The sequence below is a fragment of the Amphiprion ocellaris genome, chromosome 4, assembly GCF_022539595.1.
Source record: "Amphiprion ocellaris isolate individual 3 ecotype Okinawa chromosome 4, ASM2253959v1, whole genome shotgun sequence".
In the NCBI taxonomy this organism is placed as follows: Eukaryota; Metazoa; Chordata; class Actinopteri; family Pomacentridae; genus Amphiprion; species Amphiprion ocellaris.
In genome coordinates, this window is record NC_072769.1 from 5,918,089 (window position 1) to 5,942,552 (window position 24,464).

At 36.6% G+C, this 24,464-nt stretch overlaps 2 protein-coding genes and 1 long non-coding RNA gene across 3 annotated transcripts in view; 1 reads left to right on the top strand and 2 right to left on the bottom strand.

Annotated features, from left to right (window-relative positions):
• LOC129348729 (uncharacterized) overlaps positions 1-6,296 on the top strand; it is a 48,660-nt gene extending 42,364 nt beyond the window's left edge. Inside the window, exon 3 of the mRNA XM_055009783.1 lies at positions 5,996-6,296. The gene's annotated coding sequence lies outside the window, so the exon portion shown is untranslated. The remainder of the gene's footprint in view (positions 1-5,995) is intronic.
• A 1,233-nt stretch (positions 6,297-7,529) lies between these two features.
• LOC129348736 (uncharacterized) lies at positions 7,530-10,575 on the bottom strand. Its single transcript, XR_008601399.1, has 3 exons — positions 10,271-10,575; positions 10,063-10,186; positions 7,530-8,678 (listed from the first exon to the last, which is right to left on the bottom strand). It is a non-coding gene; the product is annotated as an uncharacterized LOC129348736 (long non-coding RNA).
• Positions 10,576-16,076: 5,501 nt separating this feature from the next.
• LOC111582480 (uncharacterized) lies at positions 16,077-23,417 on the bottom strand. The gene is made up of 8 exons (XM_055009498.1): positions 23,306-23,417; positions 21,254-21,574; positions 20,966-21,155; positions 20,830-20,852; positions 19,459-19,749; positions 18,459-18,572; positions 18,300-18,361; positions 16,077-18,020 (listed from the first exon to the last, which is right to left on the bottom strand). The coding sequence occupies exons 1-8, from the start codon at positions 23,349-23,351 to the stop codon at positions 17,964-17,966; spliced, it is 1,104 nt and encodes a 367-aa protein (XP_054865473.1). The 5' UTR covers positions 23,352-23,417; the 3' UTR covers positions 16,077-17,963.
• Positions 23,418-24,464: the final 1,047 nt, after the last annotated feature.

Consider the following 24,464-nt stretch of genomic DNA (forward strand, 5'->3'; position numbering starts at 1 on the left):
GATCTTTCTGCATGGAGTTTGCATGTTCTCCCTGTGCATGCGTGGGTTTTCTCCGGGTACTCCGGCTTCCTCCCACAGTCCAAAAATATGCTGAGGTTAATTGATTATTCTAAATTGCCCGTAGGTGTGAATGTGTGAGTGCTTGTTTGTCTATATATGTAGCCCTGCGACAGACTGGCGACCTGTCTAGGGTGTCCCCTGCCTTCGCCCGAGTCAGCTGGGATAGGCTCCAGCCCCCCCCCCCCGCGACCCTAGTGAGGATTAAGCGGTGTATAGATAATGGATGGATGATATTATGATATATATTAAATGAATGCAATTGCAGCTATCTGTGGAGAAAGTTTATGTATAATATAGTGTTCAAATCAGATTTTGTTCCTGCTGCCCAAGAAGACCGAGAAGGCCGCAAAGTCCAAGTAAAGCCAGAGACCCGCTGAACAACACAAAGGCTCCTTTCAGAGCCAAACGCTGTCCTCTGGTAAACAGCAAACATCCTCATGTGTCCCCAAACACTTCAACACTCACTACAACATCCAGACCGTCATCTGTCATTTAACACTTATTGAAAAAATGAAATGTTTAATTAGTTTCAGGTCTACTTCTAAACTGTCTGCTACCGTTTAAAACATCAACAGCGTCACGATACGCAAAAACACACAAAAACATCATGAAAATAAGTTACAGCAGATCAGTTCGACAGTAATTTTTAAAACATTTTTTCAATAGCACCATCCTACTGTAAACACTACTAATATGAGTTGAACCCAAAAGAAAAATATCTTTGCATCCCTATTAAACTATTAGTCTAGAAACAGACAGCACAGACTGAGGTGAAGTCACTGATGTTATAGTTTTAGTTTTCTGAGGAACTGTTGGACCTGTTTCATTTATTTAGGTTGAATCTACTTTATTTTGTAGCATGACTCTTAATACTGTCAAATTAATTAACTTGATTAAATTAAATTTAACCCTTGGAAATCGAAACATTAAATTAGGCTCAGCTAACACACGTCCATCAACCTGAAAGGAAAGAACTGCTGAAAAATATTTAATAAAGTGGGAAACCAGTTTTTATGTTACTTTAAAGGGTTAAGTATTGAGTGTGAATATTCTACATGCAGTAACCCTCTAAAAATGGTGTTAAGTTACATTTTCATTAGGGATATAGATTTTAAACCATTGCCTTATCTGATACTGATGCTGTTACTTCTTCTCTCCAATTCTGAGCTCGTGGAATTTCAGCCGACAGCAGTGTTTAGGCCAACGAGCCCATCTGGTGGTCATCAGCAGCCGGCAGGAGATGGTGAGTTTATCTGCAGAAACATCCACGAGTGTGTTTGAATGTGAGGCGATGAAGTGATGTTTCCTCCTGAAGGTGTTCCTGAACAAACTGGGGTATCGTCTGAAGTTCTGGATCGGTTTAAGTCAAACATCCAGCAGCTCTAACTGGGAGTGGACTGATGGAAGATCACCTGAAGCCACGTGGGTGTTCCAGGATCAAACCTTATCTGTATTCAGGACATGACTTCATGAATCTGCAGCTAAAACATTAATGGCAGAGCTAAAAACAGACTTTAGAAACACTTGTTCTGGTCAAACATTCATCCAAATGATTTTATTCTCTCCTCTGATCTCCTTGGAATTAATCTGGTGGATAGGACACCCACTGATGTACCTCGACAGAAGATGTGCAGTTTTTAACAGCTTTGCAGCAGAAAGTTCAAGCAGAACGTTTTATTCATGGTCTAGTGAGTCTTGTACTCAGCTAATGCGGTGGGTTTGTAAGAAGGAAGCTGTTCCTTCTGATCTGTGATTTAGAAAAACGTGTGAGGAAAAAAAATGTTTTACATAATCAGGATTAATCTGTAAGCAGCTCAGAAACATGACGATGTGTGATAATGAATTTCTGTTTGTGTAATTTCACATCTCCACCGGCTTCAGACACAACTGAGCCTCTTAAAGTTCACTCATCTCATTAAAACAAGCAGCAGAAGTTTAAAGAACCCTGTCAGAGTTTCATCTTGTTCTCATCTTAAACCTGGAGATAGAGGAAACAAATTCACATTCACTGTTAAATAATGGTGTATCTATAGGATAAAATAATAATTTTCGATTATTTAACAGTAAATCTATGAAATAAAAACTGCAAACATTAAACAGGTCCATAAAATATTAAAAAATGAATTTCATGTTGTTGTTTTTACAAATTTTCCCATAATAAACATATAATAAGAGTAAAAACTCTGAGAAAAGAGCATTAATCTACATGTTAATAATAATAATAATAATAATAATAATAATAATAATAATAATAATAATAATAATAATAATAATAATAATAATAAGTTATTATTATTATTATTAAAAAACAGGACAAAACCCTCAACAAAACAATGTCCACATCAAAAATCTGTATTTTTGCAAATTGTAAATGAAACCATTAAATCTGAAAAAAAATTAAAATTTATTTAAATAAATCAGTTCACAAATATTTGTTGTCATTTGAAAGAAAACATTAAGTATATTATCATTAATTCTTCATCTGTTATTTTACATAATTGTTTTTTAATTTAAAGACAAAATCTAATTAAACCACAGAAAAATGTTTACAAATATTACAAATCTGTAAATAATGTCCACATTAACAATCTGCATTTTTACAAATTGTAAATGGTAGCATTTAATTAGAAAAAATCAGTTAAGAAAATAAAATACTTCACAGATATTTGCTGCCATTTGAAAGAAAACATAAGTATACTCGGCACTGGAAATGAGAAATAACTTTCCATCTGTTATTTTACAGATTTGTTTTGCTAATTTCTATAAAATATCTAGTAAAAACACAGAAACATATTTATAAATATTACAAATCTGTAAATAATGTCCACATTAAAATGCTGTATTTTGCAAAGAAACATTTTACACTTTTTTTTAAAATTTTGAATTGTTTTGCAGCTTCCACACAAAAATGATTCTATTTTATTTTATTTTAATCTGTTATTTTATTTTATTTTATTATTTTATTTTAATATTTTATTTTATTTTATTCTGTTTTATTGTATTCTATTTTGTTTTAATTTTAATTTTTTATTTTATTTTAATCCATTTAATTGCATTTTAATCAATTTTATTTTATTTTAATCTTATATTTTATTTTAATCTATTTTATTTTGTTTTAATCTGTTTTATTTTATTTTACCTTCACTTTATACCTGACCTAATATTCTGTGTTGTCTTGTTGTTGTTTACTCTCTTGTTTCCTCTGGGAATTAATAAAGTTGGTCTAAATCTAAAATTATACTGTATTTGAATTTAATGAGTAGGTGGGTTATCAGATATAACTGTAGAATAGCCTTAAAGGCAGGATAAAGTTCTCCAAAGATGTTGTAAAAGCGTTTTCTAAATGTTGCATTGAGCCTCTTTTGTTTGTTATTATGGGACATTGTGGGAACGTTTTATAGAAGAACATTCTCAACAGCAACATCCCCAGAACATTCCAGGCAAAATGTTCCATGAATCCCTTTGGAGGAACATTTTATAAAAACATATCATCTGGAAGTTGTTTTTTAAATGTTAGTTTGAGAACATTCTTGTTTTGTGAGCATCTCGTCAATGTTTAAACATTCCGTCTTTCTATTTGAAATGATAAATATCCAAAAAAACTTTCTTTGAACATTAAAGTTTTCTTTCAAACATTATTAGAACTTGTAGGTAACGTTAGGCAGTGTCTCTTTACTTTTACCACTTTACCAAGCAGCTCTGTGTTGTTTGATTTTTGACATAAACTTCCAAACAAAACACCTGATTTTAGTCATGTTTGCCTCTAAAGAAGAAGCTGATGAGTCACCTGAAGGCAGCATGAAGCTGAAACTCCAGAGGATGGATGCAGTGATCAAACAGCACCACTGGGGGCAGAAGACACCAACAGACTGGAGGCTGCTGAGCTACAAGATGTAGAAACTCCTGATGGAAGCAGAACTTCAGTCCAGGTGGAGGTTTAACTGATGGATGATTCCTGGATGGAACTTCCTGAAACCAGACGTCTGTGAGGCTTTATAATCTGCTGTGGAAGACTTTAAAAGGCTAAATTAAAACAAATGTGCACAAACAGATACTTTAAAGATCTGTGTGTTTGATTCAAAATACATTTTCCATTTTATTATAACACAAATGGAACAAATCCATTCTTTGACAAGCTGTTTGTTTTTCTTTAATAGAGGAGTGGTTCACATGTTTTACATTCTTGGGTGGAGTTTGGAGGTTTAAATATTTCCAGAGGCTTTTATTTATTTGTTTGTCTGCAAGGTGACGTAAAGCTACGAGTCTGAATCTACCTATGTGGAACATTCTTCTTCTTAATAAACTGTTCTGATCTACCTGCTGTAAAATCAACGCACCTGAATGAACAACTCTGTCCATGATGTTTGGACATTTTTTTTTCACTTTTGGCAATTTTGAGTCATTCTGACCAGATTTTTGTCTTATTTTGGACATATTTTTAATCATTGTGGACAAGTTTCACATCATTTTGGACCATTCTGGGCCATTATGGATCATTTTTGAGTCATTTTAGACAAATTTCAAGTCAAAATATGTAAAAACTGGAAGCTTGTCTGGTCAAACTTGAACACATCAGATTCTACAGATGTTAGAGCCTCAAAAGTTGGAGAAATGTGGACCAAAGACTGTATTTTAGTAGAAATATGGATCCATCCATAGATATACACTTACAGGAACTTTATGGCGACTCTAGACCAGCTGGATTGGACATTTTAAACTTTTTTCCATTTTTATTGGCCAATAATTATCCATTATTGTTAATTCGGCTCATTTGGAGTCTTTTTTGGACATTTTTATATCAATTTGAACAAATTTCGAGGATTTTTGGATGACTTTGGAGTCATTGTGGACAGATCTTAATTAATTTTGGTCACGTTTTAAGTAATTTAGGACCATCTCTGATTTATTTTGGGCGAATATTGTATCACTTTGGACAAATTTCAAGTAATATTGGACAAAACTCAACTTATCTCCAGTGAAATGTTGACCAAAGACTGTATTTTAGTAGAAATAAGGATCCATCCATAGATATACACTGACAGGAACTTTATGGAGACACTTGACCAGTCTGGATTGAATTTTTTTTCCTGATTAATAATTAAAATGCTGCCTTCTGTTGGATCCATTCAATCATTCTGAGTCCTCACCACATTTCATGGCTGGGGAAGTTTATTTTCTGGAGATATTGATTCCTTAAGATGGCTTCAGGGTGTTTTGTTGTTGTTTTGTTTTTGATGGTGAAAATAGACAAAATCCCAGAACTACAGATCAGATAAATCAAAAGAAGATTAATCAAAAATCCCAACAGGTACCAAAAGTATGGCGTCAGACTTAAGCAAGAAATGAAGGAAACGTTTCCAAATGTTAAACGCACAAATCAGAAGCAGGTGAAGAATTCAGACAAGTGAACAGGAAGTCAGACAAACATGAAATAATAAATAAATAAAATATAAATGAAAAAAGTACAAATGAAGAAGCAGGACTGTATAAAGACAGACTGATGGGACCAGAAACAGGTGAAACTAATGAGGGAAATTTTAAAAAGGAGGAAAAACAGACAACAGGAGGAAGTTAAACAATGCAACATGAGGGTGGGATCTTTTCAAAATAAAACAGGAAACAAACTGAACAAAACGTCAATAATCTATTTGCTGATTCTGACAAAATTTCACAGAAACGTCTGAGAAGATAAAAATGAAGTGATGATATTTTCTAACCAAAAGTCAGATCTGCACAAATATGGATGTAAACTGTGATTTGACTGGTTGACAAAAGACGCACAAGACGATGATTCTAGCTTTAAAATATGAACTATGAATACATTAGACCTGGAGGAACCAGTTTAAATGAAACCCTGTGAGGAAAAACTAGAGTTCAGGACTCAGTTACAGGCTGTCTCTTGTCTACAGTGTTTTTCTTCTTTCTATTTTTACAGCACAGATCACTGACACCCAGGGGTGGACTGGCCATCCGGCATACCGGACACTGTCCCGGTGGGTCGGTGTCTAGTAGGGGCTGGTCAACAGGTTCCCCCGGACCTGGAATCAGTAAACTGGAACAGAAGTTTAAATTTCACGCTTCTATTATCCCGGCGCAGCTTTTCCAGTGTTTACAGCATTTAGTTATCAGCTCAGGAAACACACAGACCAATTAGGTACGAGTTCAGCATCCCACGTGATGCTACTCAGCCAATGAAGTCTCTGCATCGTAGCCGCTTAACATCACAGCTCTGCGTTCAGAAAACAGCTGAGAGGGACAGACGAGAGGAGGAAACCAACAAGGAAGTATCGCTGCTCATGCTGGCTATGATCGGCTAAACATGCAGCTGTGAGGCAACTTTTTCAGCTATGAACATAACCCAAACTAAATATCGTACCAGACTCACCAATGAGCCCCAGATGTCTTGACCCTGACACCATTCAGACCACGATTCAAAATACTGGCAGGACAAGCTGCAGCTCAGTTCCCTCATTAAGCAGCAGGGATATAAGGGGACTGATGGAAGACAGGAAATAAACTAAACGAATCGAATTGTTTACATTTTTTGAGATTTAGGAATTGTTAAAGATGTAAGTTGGTTCGGGTTGTTCAGTCATTATTTTTCACTTCATTTTCAGACGTACACTTATATCAAAAGTTATTTATTAATAAAAGTTGTCAAAATGTTTCTGAACCATACTGAATTTGTTTGATTTGACGTCAGTTATTGATTACATGCAGACACTAATAAAACTACTAGGTTACATCAACATATATCACACTAATTCAAGTTAGACTTTATGATGTTCTGGACCTTTGCTTTAATACATTTTCTCTAACTGGACCTCTTTGAATTTTAGTTGAATACCCCTGCTCTACTGGTTTGCAATTTTTTTTATACAAATTTTTCTACAAGTTTGTATCGGTCTCTAAAGATGTTTTTGAATTTTTTTCTGAAAATTTGACCTTTCTGTCAGTTTTTGTCCTTGCATTCAAAAATCAGTGCTTGATTCAGTCAACTGATAATGTTGTGAGCCGGTCCGGGCCTAAAATGCCAGGGCTGATTTTTTGCCCCAGTCCACCCCTGCTGACACCTGCAGAACGAGATAATAAACCAACCGGCCTGCAGATAAGAAAACAAAGAGTGTTTGATGTCACCTAGCAACAGGAACAGCATGTGGTAGATGGAGGTTATTTATAACATGTAGACATAATGAGGTCATTGAAAACATGACATTACCTCAGGAGGAATTGGATCACTGAAGAGTCGTCCTTCTGTTTGGTTTCTGTTTGGTCTCTGAGTAACTCCAGAAAATGTCATTTCCAGTTCCTGCTGCTCACTTCTTCATCAAACCCGTTCAAACTCTATTTTCAGGATCCGAGAAATGATCATGAACTTTCTTACCGTCGTATCGACGTACCAAAGCCACATATGTGTGATTTTTAACAATCCATTGATCAAAAAATCATAAAACCCATCAGTTCAAGACTTTATTTCAGACAGATTTATTTTAAATGTGCACATCAGACTACTGAGCAACCATAAAGGTTAAAACAAGTGTACTTTTCACTTGTTATTCTCCATATATCGTCCAAACTTTACTGATTTTGGTACAAATATTGAATGCATTTGTCCTCCACAGTGAAAAACCAGAATAAAGATGAGAACTTGTGTTTAAATTATGTGAATTCTGCAGAGATAAGCTGCATAAATAAGAAGCTTTTCCATCATAACTTGAAGCAGAAAAGGAACAAAGTGGTGCTTAAAGATTCACCAGATTGTAGAAAAGATGATTGTTTGCATTCCTGGTCCCTAAAGTTGAAAAGACGAGCAGCTTCTGAATCAGATGGAATCAAACTGAAGGTTTCAGGATGACGTTTAGTTTTAACCCACATTTTATACGAGAAACACCCAGATTTACAGCAGTCTGAAACATTACTGACGTAATTCTTGGTTTGCAGCTGTGACGACGCCCAACTCCTCCTGATGTGAAAATGAGATGAACTCACCCAGAAATGTTGGAGAAGTTTCAGCTTCTCTAGTTCTTTTATTGTTGTCATGTTGGATTCTTCAACCTCCTCACCAACTTCTAATGATCCTCTAGGATTCTGATATACAAAAAATATGAGAGAATACTGATAATTTTACTGAATTACCTTTTAATAAAAATGAAAAACGAAACAGATGAAGAATCTAAAACAAATGGAATCTGCCCTGAGTTTAAAAACATTAACATTAAACCAGCTCAATGATCATCTCCTCATAAAGGCTCAGTTCTGGAAGTTGGTTCATTGGAAGATCTGAGAGACTTTAACAAACTGGATCAGAACATCTCCAGAACAGCAAGAGTTCTACAGCGGTTATTAAAAGTGTCCAGAGAAGGAGAACCGGAGAACCAGAGACGTGGACACCAGAGGATCCCTCATGCAGGAGGTCTGATCCCACAGAAGAGCTGCTGAAAACCTCCAAGCTGCTGATCAGAACATCTCAGAACATCTCAGATTGAGTCCATGCTGACTCCTGTCCACCACTGGAAGCTGCTACAGCATCACAGCTGGACCATGGACAGATGGAAGAAGGTGTCCTGCTCTGAGGAGTTTCCTTCTTCATCACGTGGACGTCCAGGTGTGTCGTTTACCTGCAGAGGAGATGAAAGAGGATGGAAGAAGTTGATGGGAAACCTGGAGTCTCATGAATTGAGCTCAACAAGAGGTAGTGATATTTGCATGTTATTTTATATCTTATTTCTTAGCTGTATTTATTGTTGTGACTTTTAAATTTTATGTTTTTATCCCAGAGATTGATTTTATTTCCCTGAGTTTTTTTTATTGTGTTTTGTTTTTATTTATCTTATCTTCTTTTTACCTATCCTTGCCGGTAAAATTTCCTCCCTGCAGAAGCAAAAACACTGAAAGTAAGCAGTGGAGAGAAGAATTTAAGTGGGAGTGGAACCAGAATCAGGGAGCGTCTGAAAGCAGCCAGAGGGAGGAACTGATGGGTCTGGAGCTTCAGATCATCTCCACCCTGGAGGTCCTGGAACCTGATACAGGCTGCTTCTGGTATTCAGATTTAACTCAGAGCCAAGGGCAACACATTCTCCACATTTCTTTGAACTGTCTGTATCTGAAACTTCATGTGTTACTGAGTGAAGCTTCTTCTGTTTTCAGAATAAATAACAGTTTCCAGTGAATCATCAGGATATAGTTTGGTTAAGAGGTGTGGCGCCATCAACAAAGTCCCAGCAGATTTGATGAACTGATGTTGTGGGAGGACAGATGAGCAAACATCTCTGCTACAGAACTATGCTACTTTAGAGTCTAAACATCACCTACCTGACTGCACCTGTCAGGACAGATGTTTACTTCAGTGTACTCCGGGTCTGACTTGCAAACTTCACTCTTTAGAGTCTTCATACGTGTAATTCTTTAAAATGGATTTCCCTTGTTTTGCTTGAAAAAGAAATGACGATGTGGTAAATACCCACAAAAACAAAAACTATTTTAATGTCTCAAATGTAGATCTTTGGAAAACGCTTCACAAAATCAGAAACATTAAACTCTCAGATGTCCTGTTGTCAGTAGAACAATGAACACGTCTGTCCGTTGTTTACAGTCAGACACAGTAACGTGGAAACCACCTTCAGTTCACTGATCTGAATACAGCGGCTCAGATGAAACAAACAGATCCTGTCAGACGTGTATCAAGTTATGGGAAATTATCTTTTACACCAGAAGAACACTGTAGAGAATGTTTACTGTTCTCTCTGTAATAACCCAGAATCACCAGATCAGTACAAAAGTCTGGACAGTTTGATCTGATCAGTAGTCCACTGGAACCATGAAGCAGCAGCAGCAGCAGCGTCTGTTGTGATGAGGATCACCCAAATAAAAAAGCCTGTTTCCCTCAGTTTTTCTTAGATGATTACTCCCTGCCTTTGTTCTCTTTTGTTTCTGATGGTTGTGAAAACATGAAACATAAAAATCTGTTATCAAGCAGTGGAAGTAAAATAAGAAAACAATCACCTGCTTTGTCTTTTGGTGGTTGTCCACTTGATGCTCTTCAAGCACTGCCAACTGATTAAAGCTGCAGAGACTGTAATGATTGCAAGTGCAGCACATCCAGCAAAGACTCCAATTATGATCCAATCTGTCGAACAAAATCTGAATATCAAGCAAAAGTCACCAAACAACATGTTTCAAAGATAAAAATAAACGTTAGAACTAATCTTACGATGTCTTGATTCTGTGTTGTTCTGCACTGCAGTGAAGTTCTTGCCACAGAACGTCTGAAGATCCACTAGAAGAGTCCTTTCTTCTGCAGGGTTTCCAGCCACACATCTGTAAGAGGAGCTGAGGTCCTGCTTGGTCACAGTGAGAGGCAGAGATCCAGCAGAGCTGCTCTGGTTCACCACCTCCTCATCTTTGTACCACCACAGTGTGATCTCTGCAGCTTTGTCCACAGCACACAGCAGATAGCAGCTGTCAGAGCTCACACTCAGTGTTTGGACAGCAGGAGGCGCTACAGAGTCTGCAGAGGACCAGATGGACACTGGAAATTAGACGAGTTCACAACAAAAACCTGCATCTTCTGGTTAGAAATAGGACTCAGAAAAATGATGGTTTCTACTGTGGTGATTTGAACACAATGACTCAAAATGTTTAAAATAACTTGACATAAATTACAAAAATGACAGTAAATTTGTCCATATACCATCAGAATTTGTCCTAAATGACTGAAAGTTTTTCAATAACAACTCAAAATTTGACTTAAATGACAAACTTGCCAAATTCTGCCCATAATGATCCAAATAAAGACCCTAAAACACAAAACTAAGGTCCACTGTGACACGAAAATTTTCCAAAATGACTCAAAATTTGTTAAATTTGCTAAAAGCTTTTCAATAATGACTTCATTTGATTGATATAACAAAGGTGTCAAAAATGACTCAGATTTTTAAATGAAAAAATGTATCCATAATGACTCAGTAGGAACTGTCTGGAACAAATTCTGTGAAGAAGTTGTTTGCTAAAGTTGTCTGGAGCATCATTTATTACACCTAAAGGAACCATTTTTTTAAAAAATGGTTCTTGAGGGACTTTGTCGTTCTTTATGGAAACCATTTACAGAAATGATTCTTGAAGGAACCTCTAGCTAAAAGGTCTTTGTGGAACTAAAATAATGTTTTTTTCTGTTGTATCACTGCCAATAACTGTTATTTTCTGACTTCAGAGACTTTCTTTGTCTTCCTGTTGATCCCAGAGGAAGCCAACCAGATATTGTTTCCTCTCCAGCAGCACATTAGTCTCTGCTTCATGATTCGATCAGCTGCTGATCTGAGCAACATGATTCCAGCTCCTGGTCGGTGTTAGATTTCAGACAACAGCTTCTAACTCTAAACTCTGCAAAGTCATCCAGGTCATTAGAGTCCTGCTGAGATCAGGAAGAAGCAGCTGGACCTCTAGTTGGGTTCTTCCAGATGTTTCACCTTCATTCTAGAGACTTCTCTGGACTGAAGTGCAGAAACCTCCTGGATGAAGGTGAAACATCTTCCAGGATAAAAGTCCAGCTGCTTCTCTCTGTGCAGCTTTAATGGACTTTTCCTTTTATACACTCAGGGGAAGATTTAAAACTCTGGATGCACCAAACACCACAAGATTCCTCTTTAATAACTTGTAGATGTCAAAGTAAATGATTTTCACTGACAGAGGTTCTACAGCCAAGTTCATCAGAGATGGAAATGATGTGGAGAAATCGATACAAGGAAAAGAACATTTAAAAACTATAAATGTAGAGAAAGTTCTAATGAGTTCCAGAGAGCTGGGTCATGTTGCAGTTAGAATAAAGAACCTTCATTTTAGAGGACATCATGATAGAACAGATTATCCTGCAGCAGTAAACAGCTCTTCTATTTCCACTGAAAACACGTAAACATTTGCATGGAGGTTTATCAACAGCTGAAGGTCAATCATTTATATAAACCATCTAAAAAAAAAAAAAAAAAGACAACTTCCTGTTTATGTTCTGCCAAATGCAAATCTTTGGTACTTTTACAGCTGTTTTATTATAATTTCAATTTATCTTCAGTGAATTTTCCGTTTTTATTTCACCTGAAGCTCCTTTCAGGTTCATTTATTGATGCTGAGCCTGGATCTGCTGATTCTCATTAACTTGGTATAAAGTGAATAACCAAAGCAGCTGCTGCTTTCATTTATGTCACAGGTTTCTGAATCAACTCTTTCAAAGCATTAAAAGTTTCTTTAACATTTCATTCCAACCTCAGAAATATTTACGTCTTTTCAATATCTCTCTATAAAAGTTCCTACATAGGATTGAACAGAAAACAGACAGAAATACAGTTTTTCTCAGTTGATAAGACACTAAATTCTATTCACTGCACACAGCCACCAACTGACTGCACACATTTCTCAAAAACAGGACTCTGCTGTCCAAATTTTGGACACTATTCATGGTTTGCACACAGTTTCCAAAACTCTTGCACTCTTTTTGCAAAAGACTGAACACGTTTTTTTGCTCATTTGAACACACTTTTTCACTCACAGCACACATTTTTCAAAAAGTGAACACTAGGAAGCAGAACTGGGGCACTGTTCCAACACTGCTGTCACAATTAAGACACAACAGGTCAAAACTGAAAACACTTTTACCAATGAATAACACACTATAAAACCTGCTGGGAAACAGAATTAGCTGTTCAGAATGGATGTCAGAGGAGCAAGACATCATGCTGGAAGAAGAGGACATGGACGACCTAGACCACGGCCAGAACCAGAACCAGAACCTGAACCTGTCCATGCACCTAATCCTGGACCAGTTTACATGGTATGTAAATGTTGTTTGTCACTTCAGTGACATGTCTATACTGGAACAATACAAGCAGTCAGAAATGTTCTGAGAATACTGTAAAAAATCTAATGTATAATTCTGCTTCACAAGTGCTGGTAAAATTACAGAAGGTGTACATGACTGACTTTTTCTCTGTTTGGTGTGCGTTTGTTCCAGAGAGTTTTTCAGTTGGATTCTGATGATACACATGAATACATCTGGGACAATGTTAGTTTTTATAGAAGACTGTTGATTCGGGAATGTTTCAATATGAACCCTCAAGTTATTGTGGTTTTTCTGCTGGCATATTCTCCTTTTCTGAATCCTATAGAAGAATTCTCCTCTATATGGAGGTGGAAGGTATATGAACGGCAGCCATACTTTGGGACAATCTCTATCAATCAGTGGTCTTGGCATGTGGTGATGTTTCTGTTGATGCATGTCAGGGCTGGATCAGACACACTAGGTCTTTCTTTCCAGAGAAAACATAGCTTGTGATGTTGATGAGGTCCTGTGGCCTGACCAGGCTGAAAGAATTGATGCAGACGTGGTGTAAATATCTGCATACTGTACTGTCTAACATGATTTTTATTTTATAATGTACAGTCAGGCACTGCAATTGCCCCTGATTCATTTATGGGATGCATTTGTGTTTAAGTTGTCATTTTTGAGGACTGTATCATTTTTTTACACATCATGTGAAAACAGTGAGAGAGGAGTGTTTTGTATTTAGCAGTGCAGTGTCCTACTTTTGCTTCGTGTGTCTTAATTTTGAAAAAAAAAAAGTTCAAATTTGACAATAAAGTAGACAATATTTTTTTTTTCTCATTTAACAAATAAATCTGTTTGAAGTCAATATTTTGTTCTCTTGTCAGTAATTGCGTCAAATTTTATAAATTTATTTCGATTAAATCTCGAATTTAACATTTATGTCAAACAAAAGGAAATGTTTGAAATTACAATAAGTTTGTCTTTTATTGATCTTTTTCTGCCACAAGTTTTTCTTTTTTTGTAGAATTTGTATATTTATTAACATTTTGTGTATCATTTTAAATCAGTATTCATCTGTTGTACTCTGCTCACACTCACTACTAATGCTTCCACCTGTTGTAAGACGTTGGTTTATGGAAATTTCTTGGCTTCAGTCCCATTCCATTGAAATCCTCTCCTCCACATGATCAGATTTCCTCATTGTTAAGACCAACGGTTTGTTGGGGGCGTTTTCCTGTGCTGATAAACCATGTCTCTCTGTGTTGACCAGGATACTGAGTCAGCTTGGTGTTACATATAGTAAAAACACCTGCACAGTTTATTGTTTTCTGCAGGCAAAACAGCATTAAAATAGTGTAAAAAATAAAGTCACACACTGAGAGAAAAGCTTTGATGCAGCCACATAACCAATCTGCTGCCAGCTCCACCTGAAAGAGTTCCTTTGTGCCATTTATTATTATATTCTGCTTCCTTTCATTCTTGAAATTTAATCTCCTGTCCTCAGCGTGTAACGAAAGCAGCCATGACGGCCAACATGAACACAGAACAAAGGTCTTAAAGGACCAGTTTGGGGATTTATGGGGAAATATTAGTAGGGTTGTGATCAAGAAGCTTTAAGACGTCACCAGTCTTCACATTTTGTCTCCATTTCCTTCAAAGTAGAGTTAATAGCAGTTCAGAGGCTGCATCCTTTGAAGGCTGAATGCGTCACGATGAAGGCCGTCCAGTTTCATGAAGATGTAAAGACCTTATCCTCGCTATGAACGATGTATCAGGTGGATCCTTCACCGCCCAACGGATCCCAAGATTCATTGGTGTAAGTTTGATCAACTTCTGGAGTTTTAACTGCTCACAACTTTACTGAAAACACGTCTTTATCAGCAGCTAGTTCTAAATATGCACCAAGCAGACAGAACATTCTGACCCCTGAGGTGAAGTGAACAACTCTGATCATCTCTTCATCATGGCTCCTGTTAGTAGCTTGGATTTATCAGGCAGCAAGTGAACATTCTGTCCTTAGAGTTCATGTTAGAAGCAGGAAAAATGTTCAAGCATAAGAACTTGAGGCAGTTTGACAAGACGACTGGATCAGAACATCTCCAGAACTGCAGCTCTTATGGAGTGTTCCTGGTCTGCAATGGTCAGGATCTATCAGAACTGGTCCAAGGAAGGAACAGTGGAGAACCGGAGACAGGGTCATGTAATCTCTGGTCAAAGATTCACAGATTTACAGTTTATCTGCACTCCTGCTGAAGACACTCCTTAATGAGGGAATCAAAGAAGACAGAAGGAGGTGGAGGAGCTGAGGCAGGTGTTGACTTGTAAAAATTCTTAGACACATTCTGTTTGTCGTCTGAAGGAGAAACTTCACTTCCTGTCTCTGAGCCAAACTCAACTTTGAAAGCTGTAGTAGCAGTAGTGAACAGTTAAACTGTCACGAAGATCTCAGCTCATGTCAAACAAATATTTAGTTTTCATAAACCGTCATAAACCGTGGGGTGTGTTTGCAGCAGAAAGCAGCTGGATGATTGATGAAATGGAAACATGGCAGCTCAGATCACTTCAGTCTCTGAATGAAGCTCAGAGTTTCCTAATAAAATTTTCTGAAAATTGTTCAAATTGACTCAGATCGTTAAAATATCTTTGATATTTGTCCAAAATAACAAAAAAATTGTCCAAGATGTTGATCATGATGAAATATTGGCCCCTCAAAATAGGAAAAAGTGCAAAATCTTCAATACTTTGATGGTATAGTGTCTCCATAAAGATCCTGTTAGTGTATATCTATGGATGGATCCATATTTCTACTAATATACAGTCTTTGATCCATATTTCACCAACTGTTGAGGCTCTAACATCAGTAGAATCTGATGTGTTCAAGTTGGACCAGACAAGGTTCCAGTTTTTACATATTTAGACATGTTAAAATGCTGATAAGATGTTTCAACAGGTAAAGGTCATTTAGTGATGCTGTTGATCAGCTGAACCACAGCTTCACTCACCGACTGTCGACACAAATATCACCATAAATACTGGAGGACGAGTCAGAAAGTCCTTTATTTAATACCTGAAAACGCTGTGAAGAGATGTTTATTATCCACAAAGAAACTCGACCAAGTCAAGACTCAACAGTTGGAGACGTGAACATGTATTTAGGGGGTATTTTGTTATTTAGTAGAAAAACCACAGTGTAGAAATACTCTGCTGCTCTGCATTAACGTTTTTATTAAAATAAAAAGTTATTAGCATCAAAATTTACTTTGAACAATATCGGAATAATGTATTAATTACACAAAAGTTAGAGTAAAAGAAAAAGCAGGACAGTAAAAACATCAATGCATCAAGTCTCCATTAAATCCAGTAAAATTAAATATTACAAAACGAACGTTTACATTCTGCAGTGAGATCTTGTACATATGAGCTTTTGAGCCTTCTCGTGTTTTAGAGTCAAACTTCATAAGATTTGAGTGTCATTTATTTTTACTAATAAATCAAGTTATTTTACAGATATCTATATTTTTCCACCAGATTCATCATTTAAATATCGCACAAGTTTAGGAGAAGAAGCAAAGAAGTGAGTGAAAACCTTGTTTTTAGTGCAAATCCTTTAATATTTTATTGATTCTACACAGGCTGCAACTTAAAGCTGCAAAAATATGTGAATTTAGAAAAATTATTCAATGTTTTTTTTTAAGTTTTTGTTGCAGTGAGAGACTCTAGTTCAGTAAAATCCTGTTCATGTTTCTGCTGATATTAAATGTTTTCACTGCACAGCATAAAAAAATTATTATTCATATAATATTCTGTATAAAATATAAAGAAAATATGTATAAAAATACAGTTTAATGACTAAAAACAGTCATAGAAACAGTCCCAGCGCCCTCAAACCATTCCGACATTTTAAACGTTCGGCTGTAAATCTGTTCATCATTGTCATTTTGTCTCATTTGTGTCCTTTTTTTTTTTTTTAGTCATTTTGTCTAATTTTTTGCATACCGTCTCATTTTTTGTAGTTTTGCCTGATTTGTTGTCGTTTTGTACCTTGTTAGTGTAGTTTTGTTGTTTTGTCTCATTTGCATCGTTCCTTCGTTTTGTACCTTTTTTGTCCCATTTTTTGCATACTGTCTCGTTTTTTGTTGTTTAATGTCTCATTCGTTGTCGTTTTGTGCCTCATTTGTGTCTCACATTTGTCGTTTTGTCTTATTTGAGTTGTTCCTTCTTTTAGTCATTTTGTGCCCCATTTTTTACGTACCGTCAGGTTTTTTGCTGTTTACTGTCTCATTTGTTGTCGTTTTGTGCCTCGTTTGTGTCTCACTTTTGTTGTTTTGTATCATTTGTGTCATTCTTTGGTGTGTTTTTTGTCATATTCTGTCCCATTTATGGTGTACTATCTTGTTTTTTTGTCATTTTGTTTAATTCATTGTCGTTTTGTGCCTCGTCTGTGTCTCAGTTTTGCCATTTAATCTCATTTGTGTCATTCCTTTGTGGTTTTTTTGCCATATTGTGTCCCATTTTTTGCGTACTGCTTTATTTTTTGTCATTTTGTCTCATTTGAGTTCTTCTTTCTAAAGTAATTTTGTCCCATTTTATGCGTACATCTCAGTTGTTGTAGTTTTGTCTCATTTGTTGTCGTTTTGTACCTTGTTTGTGTATTGGTTCTGTTGTTTTGTCTCGTTTGCGTCATTCCTTAGTGTGTTTGTCATTTTCTGTCCCAATTTTTGAGTACTGTCTTGTTTTTTGTCATTTTATGTCTCATTCGTTGTCGTTTTGTGCCTTGTTTGTGTCTCAGTTTTGCTGTTTTGTCTCGTTGGTATAATTTGTCTCACTTTTGGTATTTCGGCTTGTTTTGTGTTAATATTATAGCAAAAACCCTGCAAAATTATACAAAATACAAATATACCTTACACTGCATTATTAATTATGTAGATTAACCTTAACAATTTCAATAAGGTGTGGAGAGTAGAGTTAAAAATAATTAATGGAAATTAACCCGACATATTTAAAACTAAAGACTCTACCAAAATATACATGATGATATTTACAGCAGGAGAATTATTCCTGTAGACAATGAACAACACCAGAAGGATCTTCACTGACTCTGACCGGATTGTTGTGTTGGGTTTGCCAGCAGGCGTTCATTACTTTCCTGAAAGAAGAACATCACATGCACATTATCTTTGTCAGCATCTAAACCCAAAATGTTAGACGTAAGCTCTGCACAAAGACGATTGTTCTTCTCCTTCAAAGGGAAAAATACAAGTCTGGGAATGATTCTGTTACAAATCCTTGTTTAGCTTGATTTTCTACATCTATAATTTTCTCCGTATCTGTAAAATACCACCATCAGCTTTAAAAAACATGGGTAATTTGTGTATCTGGCTGTATCTCATTTTGATGCACACATAGAAGTCTGTGATGTATTTACCTCCGAGACATCGTCATCCAGCGGTAATGTCTCTTTGTGCCATTTCACCACCTCACAGCAGCCTACAACAAAAATAACTGATTAATAATAAAGACAACGTCTGGCCAAACTGCAGTAATTATGGACAGTAAAGGATAGAAATGCATTGCATTCACATACCCTGTGCTCCTTGTCTGTTGCTTCGTTTGTACAGACAAATGATCAATATGAGAAACGCAACAACAGCAACAACCACGACAGTGGCGACAAGAATCCAAAACATGGATTGATGATCTGCAAATGCATCAAAGTGATTGTTCAGAGACATGGCAGCAACACAGACAAGAACAAACACAGTCATTCAGGTAATGAGATTTCATGCAGATTCAGATGTTAAGTGCAAATTCACTGGAAGAGCTCAGATCTATGACATCTACCATATCTACACCATCTACCATATATCTAGACCATCTACCATATATCTACACCATCTACCATATATCTACACCATCTACCATATCTACACCATCTACCATATATCTACACCATCTACAATATATCTACACCATCTACCATATCTACACCATCTACTATATATCTACACCATCTACCATATATCTATACCATCTACCATATATCTACACCATCTACCATATCTACACCATCTACCATATATCTACACCATCTACCATATATCTACACCATCTACCATATATCTACACCATCTCTCTCATGTATACAATGCAGCTGGAGTGATCCAAATGAAGTATGTCTCTCCCAAAGCTACAGTTTTTAGTATAAAACAGCTCAGCTAGTACAGACGGGAGGAATAATTCCACTGGTCAAAGGACATACGACATGTGAGAAGCGTTTTAACAAAACAAATGAAAAATATGAAAAAACCCACAAAGAAACAGATCTGTCCCAAAAACACATCGGACAACTTAAACAAGACACAGATGTAGATGTAGACACGAGGCTGTAGACAATTAAAAGTCTAATTTTTAACTTCCTTTTGATACCAGGTTCAGGACTTCTTCTCTGTCAAGCTATCTTCTAACATATTCTGACACCCCCGATGTGTAAAATGTGAGATTCTACTCTGGTCACACATCATTCACAGAACATAGAACCTGAGACACTGTTTGGTGTTTCTGTAGGACGACCCAGAGCAGTTCACCTGAGTGATGAGGTGGACACCAGTCTGTGGAGTTGAGCATTACTGTTGCGTCACTGACGGGGTTTGCAGCTCTGCAGGTGTAGATGACTTCAGGCTGACTCTGGATCTGCAGAGGCAGCGTGAGGTTAACAGAGATGTCTGAGTCACTGATCTCAATTATTTTCTTCTCTCCTTGGTACCAGGACAAGAAAACTTCAGGTGCATTCCTAGCTGAGCAGCTGACGGAGCAGATCCCATCAGTCTGTGTGAAGTTGGCGGGTGCTGACGAGATTTGTGGTTTGGGAACAAGTTCTGTAAGAAAGAAAAGCGAACAACGTCAGGCTCATTTACGGTGGCGACACTTTTAATGTTAGTTTTTGGCTGAAAATGTTCCTTCCTGGATATTTTTAAACCACTGCAGCATCTGGCAGAGAACGTTCCACTCTTTTTTTAGGAATGTTTTCATCTCAGACAAACCACAGCGTTCTTCTGTAAAACATTCTCACAATGTTCCATCATGACAGAGGAACATCGTCACAGATGACAGAACGTTTTTTCATACAGAACATTTTCTAAAGTTCCTGTGATGTGAGACATTAGTTGGAACATTCGGTGTCGTCGTTTAGGGAACACAATACAGAACGTTCCTCTTTAAAACATTCCTATAATGATAGCAGAGGAAGGACGTTCTCAGTGCAACATTCGGAAAATGATTTCAAGATGTTACTAAGATGTCAAATGACAGAATGTTCTTTGTAAGACGTTCCTGTAATGTGACATTTTAGGGATGGAAGGTTTAGCCTTGCTGTTAAGGGAACATGCTATAGAACATTCTTCTATAAAACATTCACACAATGTTCCATCATCACAAAAAAAGAACGTTCCAAGCAACATTCAAACCATGTTTTCCAGATGTTGTCAAGGAGTCAGATGCCAGAACATTCTCTAAAAGTCATTCCTTTACTGCAACATATAAACAAAACAGGAACATTCTGGCTGCAATGTTCTGAAGACGTTTGGGGAGTGTTGTTGAAGGAACACCTTACAGGATCTATAAACTGTTCCCTTAATGTTCCAGAGTGTTCCATGATAATAAAAAAGGAAAAACTTTCTCAATGCAACATTCTGTTCTGAGCATGTTAGCGCATAACGCTCCAACAAACATTTTTGGAACATCTTTAGTTATTCGACCTTTAAGAAGAACATTCTGGGAACTAAAAGAAAACTTCCTGCTGAAAACATGAGTAGAATTTTGCAGAACTTTCTCAGAACATTTTGGGGACTTCAGCGATTTTATTATGTCTGAGCATTAAACAATCTTACGTTGTGGAAAGGTTTTTGTTTGGTTCACACTGAGCGAGACCTGTAAAATGTTCCTTATAGAGCACTTACCGTAGACCATGACAAGGTACTTTCTGAGGATGTGCGGATCGGTTCCCCACAGATTCTTCACGCAGTAAAACCCCTCCAGGCTCCTTGTCATTCTGTTTATGGTGAGAGCTCCAGTTCTCTCGTTCAGCTGCAGAACATCCTTGAAGGTTTCATTGATAAAAATCTGATCTGATAAAAATTTGAGTCCTTCCACTGAGCAATCAGCGTTCCATCGAAATCTGGACCCTTAGTCCACCTTACTGTGTGGTCCTTCTGTAGCGTCTCTATTCCAGGATCCAGAGTGGCGCTGTTCCCCTCCAGAACCTTCTCAAAAATAACTGAATTATCTGGAAAAATCACAAATAACATGTTATTGATGGAAACATAAAGGAAGAAAATTGCTTGATTTAAGAAAGCTTTACTAAAGAGATACGACTGTTCTCACCTTGGACGGTCAGGTTAAATCTCTGCAGCAGGGTTCCTGTTTCCGTGAGAATCTGAGCCAGAAATATCCCGCTGTCATTGACGGTGAGGTTAGAGATGGTGATCGATGCCGTTTCTATGTTTGTTTGCAGCCTGTTTCCAAACCTGGTCCCATTGACAGGAGTGACTTTTCCTTGGGTGACGATGGTTATGGCTAAAACGGGGTTATGTCGGCCGTAGGTCCACAGATAGTCCTTAAACCGAGGCTCTGTTTGGTTCAGATGTAAAGTCACCGTTTCTCCATCCAGCTTCGTGACTGCTGGTTCTTCAGAGAAGACCAAACCTGAAAGGAAGAATCACAGAAAATGATGGATGAATACATAAGAAAGTAAAACCTTCAGGAAATCCTCCTTTAACTCTCCTGTTATGCTTGTTTCACTCTTGGAGCTCATCCAGATATTTTTTCTAAATATCAGATGAACCTTTATGTTCTTTTAGGTCAGTAGAGGTTTGATCCTTTAACTCTCCCATGGATCCATTTTCTCCCAGAGTCTTCCTTATTGTGGAATCATGTAGACGAATCTGAACTGAGGCCAGTGAGGTCTGCAGATCTTTAGATGTTCATCTGGGTTCTTCTGTGACCTCCTGGATTAGATGTTGATGCTCCTGGAGAAATGTTGGTCGTTGGTCCACTCCTGAAGGCTCTCCACTGTTCCATGTCTCTCCATCTGTGAATAATGTCTCTCACTGAGGTTCTCTGGAGTCCCAGAGCCTCAGCAATGGCTTTGGAACCCTCCAGACTGATAAATGTCGATGACTTTGTTCCTCATCTGTTCTTGAATCTCTTTAGAACGTGGCATCATGTGCTGCTTTTTGAGACCCTTTAGCTGCTTCACAATGCAGACAGGTTCTATTTAGTGATGTTTAGATTCAACCAGCCTGGCAGGAACCATATGAAGGTCTGGATGGTGAAACTGAACCAAACTGATGAATGAATGTGGTCATTTGGTAGATTAGTAGGTAAGGAGGCAATTACTTTTTCACGTAGGATAACATAGGACAGCATTTTACCTTTAATAAATTAAATCAACAATTAAAAACTGCATTTTGTGTTTTCTTGGGTTATCTTTGTAAATTAAAAGTAGTTTGATGATCTGGTACATTTAAATGTGAAAAATATGCAAAAATAGAAGATTTTTGTCTCAGCTGTTTTGAAGGGCGGTCGACCCAGTAACTGAAACAGTTTTAGTGTGTGCAAAGCAAACAATTCGCAATTTTTGCTGTAAAGTAAGTAACCAAAGTTCATCAGTGCCATTTTTTACAGCAGATCTTTTAGGATTTCTTCAGTCTCACCAGAGTTCAGTGACAGTAATAAGTGCATTATGTATATATATATATATATATATATATATATATATATATATATATATATATATATATATATATATATATATATATATATATACTGAAATACAGAAAAAAATTTGCAACATTTTATTAAACTAAATCTAAAAACTAGAATTATGTGTATATTAACCCAAATATAAAAATAAGAATGAATAAATAAATAAAGCAAACCAAATAAAATTGAGTTTGTATTTTTTTGCAACAGTGGGTTTTACAGGGTTGATAATGAAAAAAAACTAACAAAACAGTTTATAATAATGTAGATCGTATTCATCACCTTTATGGCTGAAACATAATCAAGTCAAGAAAATATAACTTTGCTGGTGTTTGGTTTATTGTGTCGGATTCATCACCGAATAACTAAATACCTGATAATTTCTATTTTATCTGTTCACATGGTTATTGTCTGATGAACTTTTCTGAGAAGAAAACAACAACAACACGGACTTAAGTGTCAAACTAAGTTTCTCTAAAGTGTCTTTCTACATCAAACTTTCAGTCATTTATCGGGTTATCTAATTTATAATCTTCTGAAGCATTTCTTGCTATAAAATATCACTTTTGCAATTTAGTTTCATTTTCGTTTGCGCCTAAAGCAAAGAGTCACAGCGGAACAAGTTGGAGCAAAAAACGTGTAAATTCTCATAATAATTAAAAGATTATTTACCTGTAAGGACCACCAGAAGTAGCACACCTCCACCTGGACCCACCATTCTGCTTTCAATCAATCATCTGATCGAAAATGATCGACTCTCCCCTCGTGACAGGAAGTTCAGAAGGGTTGGGAATTGTAGTTTTTTCTATAAATGTTTCTTTTACGCTCCATCAAAGCTATAATTTAGTAATTTCAAATATCTTTTTCAGCCAGAAGAACCTCACAGGTCAGATAAAAATCACTATAAATTAAAATTTAACTGAATAATGTGGGAGCTGGAAGAAGAAAAGCTGTTCAGGTATCAGTGTTACTGTGATTATTACTGCATAGACCTTTTGCAGCTACTTCCTGTTTTACTTTGAAACTGCATTTCCCTGCGGGTTTACTTTTCACTCTACTTCCGGTTGTCGACCTATTCAGTCTTTCAGCGTCTTTTGTGCTTCTTTATATGTCGTTTCAAGCCAAAAGACCTCAGCTGAAGATTCTCTTGATTTTAAATCTCTCCCTGACATTTTGCAGCTCGATCTTCTTCGTTTCCAACTTGGTCAGAGAAGCTCAGTCACTGTCTCAGTTCAAAAAGAATCAAAAAACCTTCCTGGCATTTCTATATTTAGTCTTTCTAGTGTTTTACTGTTACCCTTTTTAGTTTTTACTGACTTTACTAGTGTTCAACTGTCTATCTTTAGTGCTTCCGTGTTGGTTTTAATGTTTTTAAATCTCCTTGTAACTCCAGTTGTAAAAAGGTGCTTTAGAAATAAAGTTTTTTATTGTTATCTTTGCTATCTTTACAAGACAGGATTGCAATAAAGACATAAACCTCCCACAATGTTGGAATGAAAAGTAGTGATTAATACAGGTATCGCTTTATGGGGAAATTCAGATAAAACAACAAGCTCAGAGGACAACTTAGCTGTGAATTTATTATTAGATGGTTTAAAAACTCTTCAGTCAAATAAAAAAATGTCAGAATTACACTTTCTTTTAAAGAATCCACAAAAAAAGTGAAAATCTGGAAGTGAAGATGCCAGAAACATACACGATCACACAGCATTAAAGAACAAATTACTGTTTATTTACATGTAATATGTACCGTTTTGGCTTCTTCTCTCTGTAATTTTTGAAAAAAAAATTCCCAAAGACAGAATTAAAAAATAAAAATAAAAAAGATTTC